General features: G+C 44.2%; 1 protein-coding gene across 1 annotated transcript; it reads left to right on the forward strand.

Annotated features, from left to right (window-relative positions):
* The first annotated feature begins 1967 nt into the window (after window positions 1–1967).
* CCKAR (cholecystokinin A receptor) lies at window positions 1968–11021 on the forward strand. The gene is made up of 5 exons (XM_011935633.1): window positions 1968–2265; window positions 2938–3189; window positions 6526–6787; window positions 9132–9259; window positions 10245–11021. The coding sequence occupies exons 1-5, from the start codon at window positions 2154–2156 to the stop codon at window positions 10775–10777; spliced, it is 1287 nt and encodes a 428-aa protein (XP_011791023.1). The 5' UTR covers window positions 1968–2153; the 3' UTR covers window positions 10778–11021.
* Window positions 11022–18558: the final 7537 nt, after the last annotated feature.

The raw sequence follows: 18558 nt of genomic DNA on the forward strand, positions 1-18558 counted from the left end.
CTGCACTCCAGCCTGGGCAACAGAGCAAGACTCTGTCTCAAAAAGAAAGGAAAGGAAAGGAAAAAGAGGGAGGGAGGAAAGGAAGGAAGGAAGGGAGGAAGGGGGAGAGAGAGAGAGAGAGAGAGAAAGAAAAGAAAAAAAGAAAAGAAAGAAAAGAGAGAGAAAGAAACTTGCCCAATATTTCCCAGCAGGTAACCAGTGAAGCCAGGATTTGATCCCAAGTCTGTCTGATGCCAAAGCCTGTCCTCCTAATAACATCCACAGCTTCTCCAGTGTCCCTTCCCCTTCTTGTTTCTGTGACTAAATGCCCTGAACCATGTGGTCTTCGTGGTTTCAAGGAAAAGAGGCACCACTGTCTTTCCAGCCCCACATTGACAGTAAAAATGCGTTAGTTCCTCTGTGTCTGGCAGAGACTCAGCAAGATGTAGCATGCAGCCAGTGGAAGCACTGTCAGTACACAAGGAGACCCACGGGTATCTAGCAAACAGACCAAGTCTCAGCACGGCGAAGTAGCACATCAGAAACGTGGGTTCCACAGCCATTGTCGTCTGCTTTCCAAAGGGTCTGAACTGAGGAGATAATCTGTGCAATGGAGGCTGAAGGGCTTTCCAGCACCACAGAGCTTTATGGAACACCCAGGCCCCTGAGTTGGTCCCCCACTCTGATCTCAAGTCCTACTGTTTGCCCCTCACTCACTCCTGCTTCTATCTATTTGTACCTCAATGGGGCCACCCTCATTCCCACCTCAGGGCCTTTGCACTTGCTGTTACCTCTGCTAAAAATACTCCTCCTTTTGCCTTGGAGAAGCTGTCCCTGGATCTTCACAAGACTTTGTCCTTCTTGTGGTTCAGGTCTCAGATCACAGTCCCCTCCTTGAGAGACCTCTCCTGACTACCCCTTCTAAATTAGCAGCCCCAGGCCAGGTGCAGTGGCTCACAACTGTAATCCCAACACTGGGAGGCCAAGGCAGGAGGATTGCTTGAGCTCAGGAGCTTGAGACCAGCCTGGGCAACATAGCGAGATCTCCTCTCTTCTAAAACTAAAAAAATCAGCTGGGCTTAGTGGTGTGTGCCCGTAGTCCCAGCTACTCAGGAGGCTAAGGTAGGAGGATTGCTTGAGCCAGGGAGATGAAGGCTGCAGTGAGCCATGATTGCACCACTCCACTGCAGCCTGTGGGACACAGCAAGACCCTGTCCCCGCCCCCCCAAAAATCAGCCCCTAATCTGTTTGTATACATCATGTCTCCCTGTTTTACTTCCTTCGTAGTACTTACTACCTGAAATAATTCTGTTCATTATTTGCTGACACGATAGAAAAGTGCCTGGCAAAAGATTGACTCTCAATGAAGATGTGCTGAACGCAAGACTTCATGAATGATGAGGAAATCTTACTAACATCTTTTGTAATAAGGACCCAGGTACCTATGTTGAAAAGTACCTCAATCCTTCTAGTTAACAAGGGCAGAGACCATGAGAAACAACACTGTGTTTAGTAGCAACTTAACAACCAGCCAGCAGTTCTATCCACAGACACACACCACCGGGCATGGTTCAAAACTAAAAAGGCACTAATTGCTTTTCTATAAGGAGGTAGAACACAGTCCCTCCGTGTTCTTTAGGCCTGATGGTCTGCATTATCGGATCTGTTACCGTGTTAATTGTTCCTGTCTCATACAGCCAGTTTGGGCTTTTTTCTGCATGTGTCCGGGATGGTGACAGGTTCCTATATAGAGGAGTACTGGGGAAGCCTCTGTGTGTGTGTGTGTGTGTGTGTGTGTCCGTGCATGTGTACACATGTGTGTATAAAAGCAGCCACACTCTAAGAATGGTTAATGGGCAGCCAGGCTGGCTGTGCTCAGGGCCCTAAGACTGGCCCAGGAAAGGGCTGGGGGGGTGGGGGGTGAAGGTGGAGCGGGCTTCGCTTGCGCTCACTGCCTTTTCCACAACAGGAGTGCAAATGCTTGCCCAGCTGGAGTGAGTGTGGTGGACTCGTCGCCTTTAGGAATGACTGAAAAAGCCCACACCTGGAAATCACTCCCTCCCTGCTCCTCCACGGCAGGTTGCATTTGGGAGACGCTTCGGTCATTAGAGAAATGAGCCGGGAGTGAGCAATTCACCAGCTCTCCAGCACTTGGTGGAAAGCAGCAGGCGAGGATGGATGTGGTTGACAGCCTTCTTGTGAATGGAAGCAACATCACTCCTCCCTGCGAACTCGGGCTCGAAAATGAGACGCTTTTCTGCTTGGATCAGCCTCGTCCCTCCAAAGGTAAGTGTCGGAAGCTGTTATTTTAATCCAGGAAACTACTGAGTTGTGGGAGAAATCAGCAAAGGCAAGGCTGATAAAAAAATATACATAACCAAGTCATTGTGAGACAAGGTTGGATAAAGTCATATGTTCAGAAGTTTGCAGAAGAGATTAAAAAGCAGAATAGGAGTCAAATATTCTTATTGCCTCCCATGGGAGAGTTGGGCATTCATGAATAGGACTTGGGGGAACAAAAGCAGGGGAGGAAAAGCTGAGTGAAGCAAGAGGGAGTAGAAGTGTCACAGCCTGAACTTACAAGCACAGCAGAAAAGGTGTTGTCACCATGCAGCCGTTTTCTTTCCTTGGGGGGAAACCAGCATGAAGTGGTTACAGTGAAATCATGCTTAGCAGCCAGGAAAGAAAGTGATCACTATTCACTTGAGGAGCTTTGTTCTTAAGAAAAAGTGGTTCCCTGAGTGATCCTTTAACAAACCACCCTTCTAAAAACAAAATAATTCGGTCTCTGCTTTCCTCAGTTTGTTTCTGCAAAATGTTGTCGGGACAGGAATGGTGGGTCAGTGATGTACACCCCGGTGAGGGGGGAAGTCGGCAGGAAATCACCCTTGGCTTCGGGTTTAGCATTCTGTTCTCACCACCTCCATCCCTCTGTCTTGCTCCTGTTACTGTCTGCAGAGTGGCAGCCAGCGGTGCAGATTCTCTTGTACTCCTTGATATTCCTGCTCAGTGTGCTGGGAAACACGCTGGTCATCACCGTGCTGATTCGGAACAAGCGGATGCGGACGGTCACCAACATCTTCCTCCTCTCCCTGGCTGTCAGCGACCTCATGCTCTGCCTCTTCTGCATGCCGTTCAACCTCATCCCTAATCTGCTCAAGGATTTCATCTTCGGGAGCGCCCTCTGCAAGACCACCACCTACTTCATGGGTAAGTTGCTGCTGGTGACTCTTTCTGGAGCTTGCCCCAGACCCCACTCAGCCCCAGACCTTCCCAAACCTCCGACAATCACAGCAGAAGAGCTCTGCTGAGGGCTGAATCACAGAACATTAGGCTGTGCACGGCTGTGTGCAAGGACGTTGGTGCTGACTTGACGGTCATCCTTATACGTTCCCGGTAAGTCGGTCCCCATCATCCACGTTGGAGGTCAGTTTCTAAGAGTGAAATACATTCATAGGAAAACACAGGGGCTATTAATTTTGCTTGATTCTATTTAAAGGGAAGAGGGACTTGCTTCCTTATGTCTGAAGTCAAAAGTGACTTTAAGCTGCTCTATCCCTTTCTGGAAGCTGTTGACTGTGTCCTGAGCTATACCCAACTTGAGTCCTGGCTTCTAGGGAGGGTAAGGATTATGGAGGAGGGTTCTTTGCCATTGTTCCTCCTGTTTTCTTAGGGAACAGGGGCTATTTGAAAACCAGTTCTATCACAGTTCCAGATTCTCTTGCCAGGATTCACTTCTCAGCCTGTTCTCCCCAAAGCTGGGACCATCTCTGGCAGAGAGAGAGAGAGAGGTCTCTGCCCCTAGATGAGGAGTTGAATTTGCTCCTGGGGGCTGTGGGATCGCTAAGCTGACCCTGATTGGCTGAGATATGTAGCTGTTTCCCTATGCCAAACAAAAATGATGATAATGAAAATCATAAGAGCTAAATTTTTTGTGCTTTTATGCACCCCATGTGATACTAAGTGCTTTGACTTCCATGACCTTACCTTATCTCTCAACCACCCTATGAAGTAAATGCAATGATTCTTCCTTGTCTCACTAAGGAAGAAACAGAGGCACAGAGAGGTTTATAATGTGCCTAAAGCCACACAGATGGTAAGCAACGGAGCTGAGATTTGAGTCCAGATTTGTAGCCACACAGTGGTGAGCATGCTACCTCCGTTTGCCAACTGCTGTGGTTCTCCTGGAGTTGAACAAAAACACATTTCTTGGTCCCCTCTGGGTGCCAGATTGCCTAGTCCCCTGCCCTTCCTGAGAATTAGTTGGGAGAGGGGCAGAGGTGGGAAATAAGTAGGGAGTTATTTTTGTTCTGACCCAAGCCTTGAAGAATATGCAGAAGTGAGTGGGGCTAGGGTAGTCTTCAATGACCGGAAAGCTTTAAAAGTCTTTGTTTTTCCCAGTTGAGGAAGTGGGATTCCGCACTGACAAAATCATGATGAATTTCTGACCCTCGTGCCACCAAAAACCAAGAATGTGTCAATCCGTTTCCAAGTCCTCTGGGGGAAAAAAAAAAAAAAAAAGATGAAACTTACAAAGGAAAAAGATCATTGTTAAATAATGAAGCAATAATAATAACTATTGCTGTAGACGTCCGAGGCCCATCCATATATATCTTATGGTAATGCTGTTTGGGAACCTTAACCAGAGAATGTGAACCGAGGTTTAAAACGAGTGTTTTCATGGTGGCAAAACAGTCTGAGTGCCACAGAGTTGTTCAGTTTGAAATGTTTAATTTTATGTTATGTAAATTTCAACAGCAGAAAAACAATTTTATTGGCCAAAAGAAAAGCAACATCATTCTGAAAGTATTTGCAATACCATAATAATTTTGTTGGATTTTTAATTCCAATAATTTAGGTTCTTCTCTTAATTTTGCAGTCTCCTCAATACTAATAATTAACATTGATTAGCTCCTAATTTGTAGCAAAAAGAAAAAGAATGCTTGCCTGCCAGTGAGTTTATAGTTACTGAGGATCCATTACACAGAACTGACTCTTAGAGAGTTTTGGGCTATACTCTCGACTCTAAATGTCATCAACTCTTTAGGGTAAAATCCAGTAAAACACAGCAAATCCTATCCCCAGAACATGAGTTTTTAGTTAATGGTTTGGGGATCATAGACTTCTTTAAGACTCTAAGGAAAGCTAGAGCTAGGCTCCCCAGAAAAATGACATTTTTGGGTATAGTTTCAGAGAATTAGTTTATACCCATAAGAATAATGAGAAACTAAGGACCCCAGTTTCAGGACTTCTGCTCCCAAATTTATATTAATTCTGAGGTTTAAGAAATCTTGGTAAGAGATATTCAGAAGAATTGACAGAATTTATAGCAGAAGGACTCTACAGGGAATTTTAAGGGAATAATAGGACATTTTAATAAGTATGCATATACAAATACAAAAATAATGGAAATTCAGCTTTTTGGACAATGCTGAAGCACATGATTTTATTTATTTTTTATTTTAATTTTTATTTTTTCCATAGGCCATCTAAGACCAAGAAGTACACGATTTATTTTATTTTATTTTTGAGACAGAGTGCCTCTCTGTCACCCAGGCTGTGATGCCGTGGTGCGATCTCAGCTCACTGCAACCTTGGCCTCCCAGATTCCAGCGATTCTTCTGCCTCAGCCTTCCAAGTACCTGGGATTACAGGCACATGCAGCCATGCCTGGCTAATTTTTGTACTTTTAGTAGAGACAGGGTTTCACCATGTTGGCCAGGCTGGTCTCGAACTCTTGAACTCAAGTGATCTGCCTGCCTCAGACTCCCAAAGTGCTGGTATTACCAGCATGAGCCACCATACCCAGAAAAGAAATACATTATTTTAAATGAGGTGTGTTTGATATCTTTCTCACTGTAATGGTGATGCTTGCTCATTCTACAAAATACAGAAAAACAAAAACAATGAGACAGGAGACTTTATAGTCCCCCACCCAGAGAAACCTTTAGTTACCATATGGGGCATTTTCGCTTGTCTTTTTAATACTTACTTTTTTCAACGAGCTGCATTTTGAAATATAGATTATTTCACTATTAAGAACAGTATGTACTCAAAATTTTTAGAAAAAGCCTTCATGCCTCCAGCTCAGGTCACAGTGACCTTTCAGGGTCACAGAACCCTTGAGAATCTTGGGTTTTTAAAGTCAACTTAACTATGCAGACCATACTCAAAATTAGAGCTTTTCTTCAGATTTTAGAGAAACCTCTTCTGTGGGGGCAAGAACAAATTTCATCCCCTTGGTTATTAATTAATGAGCGCCTTGAGCCTAAGCAGGTGTTAGGTGATAATCAAAGCTCAATAAACTTATTAAAAATTGGCAATGAGATGTATTTGCAAATCCATTTCTTTAACTGCCTTAAACCCTTTCTGGAACAAAGCTGAGAATAAATCGTCTTTTAAAAATATACATACACAATATTTCTTTACTTTCTAAGAGTTTTCCTTTGATATCAAACCTGTGCGGATCAGATATATTCAAGCTAATGTGCAAATAAACTTTGGATTTCAGAGTCAACATAACCGGCTTCTTTGTTCCTTTCCCAGGCACCTCTGTGAGTGTATCTACCTTTAATCTGGTAGCCATATCTCTAGAGAGATATGGTGCGATTTGCAAACCTTTACAGTCCCGGGTCTGGCAAACAAAATCCCATGCTTTGAAGGTGATTGCTGCTACCTGGTGCCTTTCCTTTACCATCATGACTCCGTACCCCATTTATAGCAACTTGGTGCCTTTTACCAAAAATAACAACCAGACCGCGAATATGTGCCGCTTTCTACTGCCAAATGATGTTATGCAGCAGTCCTGGTAAGGTTGCATTGTTTATTTTTAAAAATACAACTTGATGTAATTTTGCAATATGATGAAAAACTGAGATGCCTTGTCCAGAGTGGTTGGGGGATCAGTTTCCTGGAGACTTTCTGAGGAGGTCATTCTAGCCTTGTTCTAGGATAATCACGATAGCAAACACTTAGCTGGGGAGCCCTGTTATAAATGCCATGAGTATGTTAATTCAATCAATCCTTTGAAAAAACTCTAAGATAGGTATTACTGTTACTGTGCCCACTTTGCAGTTGAGGAAACTGAGACTTGGGAAGCTTAAGCTTCCCAATTCACAAACCTAAGGAAGAGGCAGAGCCTCTGTGTTCACCGTTATGTAATATGCTTTTAAATGCTGTAGTGGAGGGTTAAGCTAGATTAATTGTAGAGCTACGTGTTTTTTTTTTTTTTTTTTTTTTTTTTTGAGATGGAGTTATGCTCTTGTTGCCCAGGCTGGAGTGCAATGGTGTGACCTTGGCTCACCACAACCTCTGCCTCCCAGGTTCAAGCAATTCTCCTGCCTCAGCCTCCAGAGTAGCTGGGATTACAGGCATGCACCACTATGCCAGGCTAATTTTTTTTTTATTTTTAGTAGAGAGAGGGTTTCTCCATGTTGGTCAGGCTGGTCTCAAACTTCTGACCTCGGGTTATCCACCCGCCTTGACCTCCCAAGTACTGGGATTACAGGCGTGAGCCACCGCGCCTAGCCTTCTTTTATTTAATAAAATTTTTACTATAAAATAGAGATTGGGTCTCACTATATTGCCTAGGCTGGTCTTGAATTCTTAGGCTCAAGTGATCCTCCCGCCTTGGCCTCCCAAAATGCTGGAATTACAGGCATGAGCTACTGCACCTGGCAATGATTTTCTAAAGAATTAAGACAGAGCAGGGAATGAGTCCCAAATCCCACATGGTTTTTCTTAGAGTTGCAACAGCTCTAGTACTTACCCAGAGCATTTTACCAGAAATAAAAAGGCAAGATTGTAATACTGGTTCCTTAGCTTACTAACTGGGGACCTTGGGCAAGTTTACATAAGCTCTCTGAACGTCAGGTTCCTTATCTCTATAAGGAGTTTAAAATGTGGATATTTTAAAAATCTCCCTCATTGGGTGGCTGTAAGATACAAAGGAGAATGTGTGCATAAAAACATCATGATAAAAAAAGGCTACACAAATTGCAGGGTATTATATTTACCAATTCCAAGGATGTTTTAGAAGCAGGGAACTAGACATTGAGTAACAACCCCAAACTGAGATCATCTCTGCTTTTTTTTGCTTTCCTCCTTTCATTTCAACCAAGTAGCACACACACAAAGGAATTACGTTGCAAATGAGAGGAATATTTCCAAGGCTTGAAAAGGAATCTTATCAAAACATGTCAAATTGAAATGAGAAATGGGCCAGCCACCATGAGCCTCTGACAATTTTATGGCCTAATCGTGTAACCTCACACATGCCAGACTGCAGAAGTGATTTAGGGGCCAGACTCATAAAGAAGGAGGCTGTGATTCCTCAGGAATCAAAGATGTTTAGAGAAAGCATAGCTCTACCCAGCCAGGCACTAGAATGACGATGCCACTGTGCCAGCCTCACGGGTCATGGAGAATGGACGCCCATGTAAATGTTTGAGCTGCTTACGGGTCAGAAACAGCCAGAATGGCATGTTTTGTAAGACTCAGAAGGTTTTCCATTGTCCCTGCCTAAGCACTTGATTACTCTGTTGTTTGGCAAATGGTATACTGTGATACTTAAAAAGCATAGCTTCTAGGTTCTGGAATCATATTTTGGGGGTTCAAATTCTACCTCTGCTACCAGCTGTGTGACTTTGGACAAATTATTTAAGCTCTTTAAGTCTCAGTTTCCTCCTCTCTACTATAGGTATTAAGACAACAGCACCTACCTCGATGGTTACTATGAGAGTTAAATGTAATGATGTATGTAAAATGCTTCGCCTATATGTAGCACATAGAAATCCTCGATGTATGTAATTTTTAAAGGTTTTTAAACAGCTTTATTGAAATGCTATTCACATACTCTCATTTTTTAAAGCTTACATTCTTTTTAATACATAGACTTCTTTCAAGCACAGAATTACACCAAACTTTTCCAATTAAACTAGTCCTTCATCAGAGACTTCATCTAAAAAAAGGAAAGAAGTAAACAACATATAATGACTGAATCGCCAGACATGAAGTTGCCAAGGATATTAAATACTAGTAATTAATGCGTTTGCTCAGGCCAGTAAAAATAAACATAAACCCTATTCATTCCTTCCCATTTGAGTTTGAAGGCCTAAAATTGCTGGTTATTGGATTTCTTCTGATTTCATTAGGCACACGTTCCTGTTACTCATCCTCTTTCTTATTCCTGGAATTGTGATGATGGTGGCATATGGATTAATCTCTTTGGAACTCTACCAGGGAATAAAATTTGAGGCTAGCCAGAAGAAATCTGCTAAAGGTAACTATCTTGTAGCTGTGCGCTTATGCCAAATGAGCACAAAAGCTTGTTTTCTATCATTTAAATAGAAATACCCAAGTTTATGTAAAGTTTGTTGGAAAATTTTTTAGGGATTCTTATGAAACTCTGTATTAAGAAGCACAGTCATGAGGCCCAGTATCTCCATTTTCTCATCTGTAGAATGGGGAAATCATTCCTTTCAAAAGCGTTCTGAGTGGAATAAAGTAACACACACATAACCCAATAACAAGCCGAGGCCTCTTCTGTGCCAGAAGTTCTGTAGTGCTGTATTCAAACAATGCCCCTTCCACAACCAAAGCTACTTGTAGTTACAGCCTGTTTTGTGTCTCTCCAAAGGCACTAGAAGGGATTTGATTCCTAACCCACAGCAGGCTTTTTGTTATCTCCTTCTCCTCATCCTCTTTCTTCCTTTTTATTCTCACCCTGCAGTGGCCACAAAGCCTCATTCCTTCTCCATTCATTACAATCCACTGTCCGTGAAAATTGACCTCGACACCCTTGTTGACATAGCTTTTCCCTTCTCACTCCATGCCCTAACTCAGCTCTCTACTGCATAGATAACTGAGTCTCTCTAGCTTCTTTGGTTTTCCTGGGTTTTTTTCTTCTTATCCAAATTCCTCATAATAAAAGCAATCTGGAATCTTACCCAGCAAGCCCGAAGCTTCCCTCTGGGGAGCTAATGAAGGGAAGGAGAAGAGTGTGAATATTCATTCTTTAATAATTTTTTTCTTGTAAGCTACATGCATAACATACTGTTTTTATCATATATTTTACTCATTTTAAGCAGCTTTTCATTGAAGGGAAGAACTAGTATAGATCAGTGCTTACCCATGTCAGTGTAAGGCCAGGTTGTCTGCCATTTTTCAGTTTCTTTTTGGTTTGGCCTTCTTCATGGAGGGGGGGCTCCATGCCTTCTACTGGGCATGACCCATCCCCAACAATGAGTGGTCTCTTGCCCACCCAGAAAGGAAACCCAGCACCACCAGCAGCGGCAAATATGAGGACAGTGATGGGTGTTACCTGCAGAAGTCCAGGGCCCCGAGGAAGCTGGAGCTCCGGCAGCTGTCCACCGGCGGCAGCAGCAGGGCCCACCGCATCCGCAGCAGCAGCTCCGCGGCCAACCTGATGGCCAAGAAGCGGGTGATCCGCATGCTCATCGTCATCGTGGTCCTTTTCTTCCTGTGCTGGATGCCCATCTTCAGCGCCAACGCCTGGCGGGCCTATGACACCGCCTCTGCGGAGCGCCGCCTCTCAGGGACCCCCATTTCCTTCATCCTCCTCCTGTCCTACACCTCCTCCTGCGTCAACCCCATCATCTACTGCTTCATGAACAAACGCTTCCGCCTCGGCTTCATGGCCACCTTCCCCTGCTGCCCCAATCCTGGTCCTCCAGGGGTGAGGGGAGAGCTGGGGGAGGAGGAGGAAGGCAGGACCATAGGAGCCTCTCTGTCCAGGTTCTCATACAGCCATATGAGTGCCTCGGCGCCACCCCAGTGAGCTGTCCCCTGACCCTCCACTGCAGAAGGAAGGAGGGCAGGAGGCAGAGGAGGAAGAACAGAAGAAGAGATCAGGAAGAGAAGGAAGCAGGGGTGATGGAGAAGGAAGGCTGTATCTCCAGTGGGAACTCTTCAAGGTCTGCTTTTCATCCTTCATCTGGATTCCAGAGCACTGCTTCAGTGGGGCCATGACTTGGTTTCTAGGCAGTTCAAAGCAGGAAATGTTAAGTAACACTCACCGTCAGAAAAACCTCAGCAGGCCAGGGACAGGAGTCCAACAGGGCTCATACTGCAAATGGAGTTGCTAAGCACATGTTCAAAATGGAGATGTGGGGCCTACTGAGCTTTCAAACTTTCTAGAACATCCAAGGGGGGCTCTCACTCCTCCTGTGACACATTTCCATGCTCTGCTTTTTCTGCTCATGCAGAATTGTGGTGGTTGCTCTGCCTGCAGGGAGCCCGTCACCCTCTCATGTATCCGCTGTAGCCTTCCACCACATTGTGACCACAAAGGGAACATGAAGCAAACCCTCTCTGGCCATTTTGTCCTGGGTATGACAGCAACCTGATTTCTTCATCTTGAGGTTGGCCAAGAACATTCAGAGTCATAAGCTGGTTTTCATCAGAATAGCATAAGCAATATCTGAAAGATGGAATTTTGAACTTATTTCTTTTCTTTTCTTTTCTTTTCTTTTTTTTATTTCTTTTGAGACTGGGTCTGGCTCTGTCACCCAGGCTGAAATGCAGTTGTGCCATCTCAGCTTATTGCAAACTCTGCCTCCTGGGCTCAGATGATCCTCCCACCTCAGCCTCCATAGTAGCTGGGACTACTGGGATTATAGGCATGAGCCACCATGCCCAGCCTTGAATTTAGTATTTTTAAAAAGAAAAGAGTATAAGGCAAATAGCTGGATGGAATTCTATCTTACTTTAAGGAATGTTAAGTGGCAGAAGGTGTATGGGAATATTTTTTCTATTTTAATGATATATATTACTTAATTTCTCCTTTATGTGGTGATATTAAACCTTACGACTTCTTTGCCTCCACTCAATTTCTCATACTCATCTACACTTCCTTTTTCCCAGAAAAGATCTCCAGGAACAAAGGAGCATTGTAAACACACGTACCTGGCCAAAGGTAGAAACACATATAATCAGGCCCAGAATTAAATCTGGCATACTTGGACTCAGTTAACAAATAGCTTTTGAATGTCAGAACTGTCTATGCCTTTAAATGCAATTTATATGCTTGCTAATAATTGGCTAATTTTATGTATATGTGTAAACCAAGCATAAATTATGTCCTTTACATATAAATATACTCTGCTGTTCTTTAAAAAAAAAAAGAATAGTTATTGGATATAGGAATTCAGCTAGTATTATAATTTTACATTCCTTCATGACCAAGTTTCATGTGAACTTCATTTCTTAGCAGAATTAGTGTTGAAATATCTCTCCTCTGACTTAGAAATCTTAAGTAAGTACAAGCTGTACATTCAGATACCAGGAAGTGCATTTCTAGAATAGTATGTATCAGTTCAGTCTACCAACACTTCTTACTTTTTTTTAGAGCAACATTGTCCTGTCCACTTACACAAATTAATATGAACATATTTGACAGAAGCAAGTTTGCCTGCTACTGTGGGAAGCAAACAGGAAACAAACAAACAAACAACAACAACAAAAACCATCGTTCATAGTTTCATGCCTCTAGGCATCTGAGAAGTGAGCTTTGCTTTTTCTTGTTTCCATGGGGTTATGGCCGTCCATTGATCCAGGTCTGATGCTCTGTGTGGCACACAAGGATTTCAATTCTCTGGAAAGGGGAAAAGGAAAGAGAGTGACAAGAAGTGATGATGAATAGCGTAACAGATGTGTAATGGGACAAGATGTGAGTGTCACGTTTTTGGAGAAGGGAATTGTCATGTGCTAACAGAAGAAATTATTGAGTGCGTGACTAGTACAGGGGACCTCTCAAGCCAGACTTTCTCAGACTGAAATCTAATTTTACTATCTGTCACTAGCCACCTCAGTCAAAGATTTCAAGGTAAAAATTCAACCGACTCAAACACGCACTGCTAAAATGGTGACAATAAAGGGTGTAAGAAATGAAAATCTCTCCAACATTTGAGTAGGTCCTACATTATCTACAATTCTCCTGCCAAAAGAAAAAGTCCTCCTTTCTGGCAGTGTTAGCATATAAATGAAGATGAATTAGGCCCCCCATTATTGGGAAGCTCTGGAAGTTCCAAAGGCCTGTTAACCTAAAAACAGCTGTTAAATTCTAACTTCAGATTAGCAATGAATAGCTTTTAGGATGCCCACGTCTCATGCACTAAAATACATCTTGTATTTTATCTGGCAACCCTACGTAAAAATATTTTTAAAGCACATAAAAAAATTTTAAAAAAATTTTAAAGCACATAAAAATAAAAACAATTTCCCAGATATAGAGTAGTAAAATGCCTCTGTTCACTAAATTTATTGAAAAGTCTGTCACATATGGAAGCTTGTTTTAAAAAGAATTTTAAAAGGCATTAACTTTTAGAATCTTTGTCCTTTACGAAGGTCTGATTTTACTCTTTTTTAAAAAATTGACATAATTATATTCTAGTACTTTGTTAACTGCCTTTATATCATGCTAAAGTAGAATGCTAATTTGAGTTTGAAATACAGTGGCTAGTAGAGCTAAGAAAACACATTCATCATCATTCTCTGGTATTTTCTAGTATCTTCTGGTAGCTCCCACTCATCCCCAGAGTAGCCAGGTAGAACTTGAACCCTGGAATGGAGACTTGTATCTTTGCTCTTCAGTTAAGCTGCGTGTCTCAGTGGCTTCTTGTACCCCAGTTCCTGTGGGAATCTTGTATCGTAAGTGTGTAGTAGTGAAAAAGCATGTATGTATTTCTGTGGCTCGTTTACACACGTCTGTATGCTTAACCAGTGTTCCCACGGTTCAAATCAAATATAACCTTCATGAGGCCTACAACAGCTGTTAAACCTCCACTGTATTTCCTTCCAGTGTTCTGCCCAGTACTCTGCACTTTGTGTGTTCAATAAACGCTGTTACTGACTTCCACTGTGCACCTGTGCTTCCGGCGCCCTCTCTGTCCACAGCTGTGATTCCCAACAAGGAAAGGCACATTCTTGGGGAGGTGGAGGGACATGGCAGCAGAATTTCTAGAAGACTTTTTCCAACTCTGGTGTATCCCCATCCAAGATTCTAGGTGTAAGCATTTGCTGCCTCCCCTTTTCTCTCCTCCTTGATGTGTGTGTGGGGAGAGGGTGAATGTAATCAAAGTGATGCCATTGGGCTGGAGGAGGTCCCCAAATGCCAGTGGGACCTGGACCCCAGCTTGTGTCCAGGCTGTTGACACCATCACAGGAAGGAATTCAAGGACAAGTCAGAAAATAGTGAGAGTATAGAGATTTATTGCAAAGGGAAAAGTACACACTCAAGAAAAGGGGGTGTGGGTATACTCAAGAGAGAGACACACAATGGAGTTTGGGGTTGCTACCTCTACTCTATGGGTTTCTTCTTTTATTCTTTTTTTTTTTTTTTTTTTGAGACATAGTTTCATTCTTGTAGCCCAAGCTGGAGTGCAGTGGTACTATCTCAGCTCACTGCAACCTCTGCCTCCTGGGTTCAAGCAATTCTCCTGCCTCAGCCTCCCAAGTAGCTGGAACTACAGGTGCACGCCACCACACCTAGCTAATTTTGGTATTCTTAGTTGAGACAAGGTTTCACCATGTTGGCCTGGCTGGTCTTGAACTCCTGACCTTAGGTGATCCACCCTCCTCAGCCTCCCAAAGTGCTGAGATTACAGGTGTGAGCCACCGCGCCCGGCCAAGTCTATGGATTTCTTTAACCAAGGGGTAGAATATTCATGAAGATTCCTGGAAAAAAGGTGGAGATCTCTCAAAGCTGTGATGCCACCCATTTTTACACCAAATATGGGTGGTCTCAGAGCTGTCATGGCACTGGTGGGTATGTGTTTAGTATGTTAATGAGTGAATAATGAGGTCCTAGGTGAAATCTAGTCAGATCTAGCACCATGTTGGATGCAGTCAGTCTTAGCGAGCTTGGTCCACACCCTGGTTTTCAGAGTCTTATCAGCCCACAGCCTCTGTGGCTATTTCAACAGTTTCCTTTTGCTAGTCATGTGAAACTGCTGCCTGGAATTTTCTTTTCTCCTGAGACCACCCTGTATTATTCCTGTCTCAAAAGATGTCACAATGGGAGGGTGTTGTACCTGTGCATGATGTGAAGACACCGATGGAAGAGGGCTGGGAGCCTGTGGTCTCTAGCATCCCTCAGCTTAGAGCCTCCTGCCCTCATTCCCTTTAAGGAGAACAGTCAAAAACCATCAACACGTGTCTAATCCATACTAAAGTATCCAGTTCACTCATTAGCAGTGATAAATGTTGTCTAAGCCACATGGCTCGCTTGGCCCTTCCCTCCCATCCATCTGCTCTCCCGCAGGGCCTCTCTGGGGACTGCTGGGAGACTTTCTGGGCCACCTGAACCCATGCTACATCTGCCGACTCCCGGTGGCTGGCTCTGCTCCAAGCATGGCACTCCTCTCCCTCTGCCTCCTTGAATTGGATGTTTCTGACTCCCCTGGCTTCCTGGCCCCCCTCAAGTATAACATAGAGCCTCCTGCTTTCCTAAACCTGATGCCACAGCTCAGGGCCAGCTTCACAACTCCAAGAAGGACCTCAGGTCTTGGAAACCCAGCCCAGGTGGAATTTCAGATCCTCCTTCTTGCCTAGGAAGAGGAGTCAGACAAGTATACATTATTCAGCACTTAGCATTGTTCACAGAACATAGCTCAATACACATTTCAGGGAATGAGTAGATGAGTGAATCAACCAATACACTTGAATGGCATTGTTCCTTGATGCCGGTTCTTCCCCTGTGTCTTCGGGAAGGGCATGCCTTCCCAACCAAGAGGCCTTTCGTGCGGAGGGTGCAGCAGTGCATGATAAAGGAGGCAGTTGATTGGGCAATTGTGTTTCCAATCGTCCTCGCTGTATGTTATGTCTGGTAAATTTTACTTTTGAATTCACTGACCATAAAAGCCACTTCTATGAGAAAAGAGGATATACTCTGGATTTGAAATTCTAAAGTCTGTATCCCAATCTCAGCATCTATCACTAACTTACAGTTTGGCTCCAAGCAAGTCAGGCGCCTCCCTGGGTATCAATTTCCTCTTATACATAATGAGGGATGAGGGGTTGTGGATCTGGTCCTGTGTGACTCAGTGGGTCAGAATGTGCTACCCTTGGTTGGGTGCAGTGGCTCATGCCTGTAATCTCAGCACTTCGGGAGGCCGAGAGTTGAAGAACAGCCTGGGCAACATAACAAGACCCTGTCTCTATGAAAAAATACAAAAATTAGCCAGGCCTGTGGCATGCACCTGTAGTCCCAGCTACTTGAGAAACCGAGGTGGGAAGATTGCTTGAGCCTAGCAGGTTGATGCAGCAGTGAGCAAAGTTCATGCCACTGCACTCCAGCCTGGATGACAGAGCGAGACCTCACCTAAAAAAAAAAAAGTGTGCTACTCTTTTACTATTCCACACCCTCCCTTAATTACATTCGCTCCCCATTGACTTTGCAATCAGGGGAGCTCCTTGACACCCAAGCACAGAACCAAGGCTTCCAGGACAAGAGATCAAGAGGAGGGGCCTCCGGAGGAGTTTCCAGGCTCCCGGTCCCTTCTAGGTCACAGCTTCCCAGTGCCACCAGTGAGAGGCTCATCTCTGGAACACCAGCCTCATCCAATTAAGATGTAGGCATAAAAATCCACTCCAGGCCGGGCCCGGTGGCTCACGCCTGTAATCCCAGCACTTTGGGAGGCCAAAGCATGCAGATCATCTGAGGTTGGGAGTTCGAGACCAGCCTGACCAACATGGAGAAACCCTGTCTCTACTAAAAATACAAAGTTAGCCCAGCATGGTGGCACATGCCTGTAATTCCAGCTACTCAGGAAGGCTGAGACAGGAGAATCGCTTGAACCTGGGAGGCAGAGGTTATGGTGAGCCGAGATCGTGCCATTTCACTCCAGCCTGGGCAACAAGAGTGAAACTCAAAAAAAAAAAAAAAAGAAAATTCCACTCCAAAACCAAATGTGGCCTGGGATTGACAGGGGTACCAACATCTATTAAAGCCTGCCCTATATAGGCACTGTGAGAGTCACAAGTGACAGCAGGTGACAATGAACAGTGGCAGGAGGGAGGTGAATTTCTGTTACATGTGGTCTCTTATTTAATTCTCCAAACAACATGTGTGAGGCATCATTTTCCACATTTCACAGGTGAAGGGATTGAGGCGCTGAGGGGTGGTAATACGTCCAACGTCAGACAGCTAGTGAATGACAGAGGCAGGGGTGAGCCCTGTCCTCATTCCACCAAGCTGCTGTGGGATTAGCTGGCATCCACCAGCTAAGGAACCAAGAGCTGCCTATTTAGCTTCCTGTAAGGCTTTATAGTTCTGAGGCCATGTGCTGTAATGGCCCTAAGGAAGAGAAATCCCCAGACTTGTTCTCTTTTCTTCCCTCCCCATGTGGACATCTGGGCCTCTCTCTGAGCTCCCTGAATGTGGAGGATTTGAAAGCTGAATTTTGTGCTTGTGTCCTGGATGCTTCCATTTCTATGCTTATTTTTAATTTGTGTGTGTGTGTGTGTGTGTGTGTGACAGGGTGTCACTCTATCACCCAGGCTGGAGTGCAATGGCGTGATCTTGGCTCACTACAACTTTGAACTCCTGGGTTCAAGCAATCCTTCCCATCTCGGCCTCCTCATTAGCACTACAAGTGTGTGCCACCATGCCCCTCTAATTTTTAAATTGTTTGTAGAGACGGGGTCTCATGATGCTGCTGAGGCCCATCTTGAACTCCTGGTCCCAAGTGATCCTCCTGCCTTGGCCTCCCAAAGCACTGGGATCACAGGCATGAACCACCACACCCAGGCCCCTGTGTTTATCTTTAGAAGGAAGATAATATACTTTGCCATCTCGTGGAAGCCAAGTGATAGTAACAGTAAATGAACTTTCAGCAAATTATCAGCATTATTAAGGTAGATCTGTTTTCTCAGAATCATCAGAAAGGAGACAAATACAGTCCAACTGACAAATACAGTCCAAGCTGAGGCTTATTGCATCAGCCTGCAATAAAAAGCTTTCTGGCTTTCCCCTTCACCTGTTACCTTTTGAGCAAGTCCGCCCTTCCCTAGTGAAACATGCAAGTTACTGTTACCCACAGGGCGTTGCTGGGGTGTTCAATGTCCCCCACAACTTCAAACTCACCATATCTAAAATGGAGCTAATTGTCATATCCCATATCACTTCTCTTCCTGATTCACTCTGTTAATGGTACCCCAGCCTCCCAGGTTCGTAGACTCAAAATCTAGCTCATCTTTTGAAAGATGGTATCAGGAAGGGGTAAAGAACTTCATCTTTGGAGTCAGAAAGACTGGAATTCATTTCCTAGGCCTGGCTATGTATGGAATAGTGGGCAAATGACTCAGCCCCCAAGTCTTAGATTCTTCATCCATAGTACTCACCTTACAGGGTTTTTAAATTTTTATTTTATTGTGTTTCCAACTTTTATTTTAGATTCAGGAGGTACACATGCAGGTTTGCTGCTGAGTATATCGCATGTTGCTGAGGTTTAGGGTATGAATGATCCCATCACCCAGGTACTGAGCATAGTACCTAATGGTCAGTTTTTCCACCTTCGTCCCCTTCTCTCCCTCCCCCTTTCAGTAGTCCCCAGTGACTCG

Source organism: Colobus angolensis, unplaced genomic scaffold (genome assembly GCF_000951035.1).
Source record: "Colobus angolensis palliatus isolate OR3802 unplaced genomic scaffold, Cang.pa_1.0 Scaffold146, whole genome shotgun sequence".
Lineage (NCBI taxonomy): Eukaryota > Metazoa > Chordata > Mammalia > Primates > Cercopithecidae > Colobus > Colobus angolensis.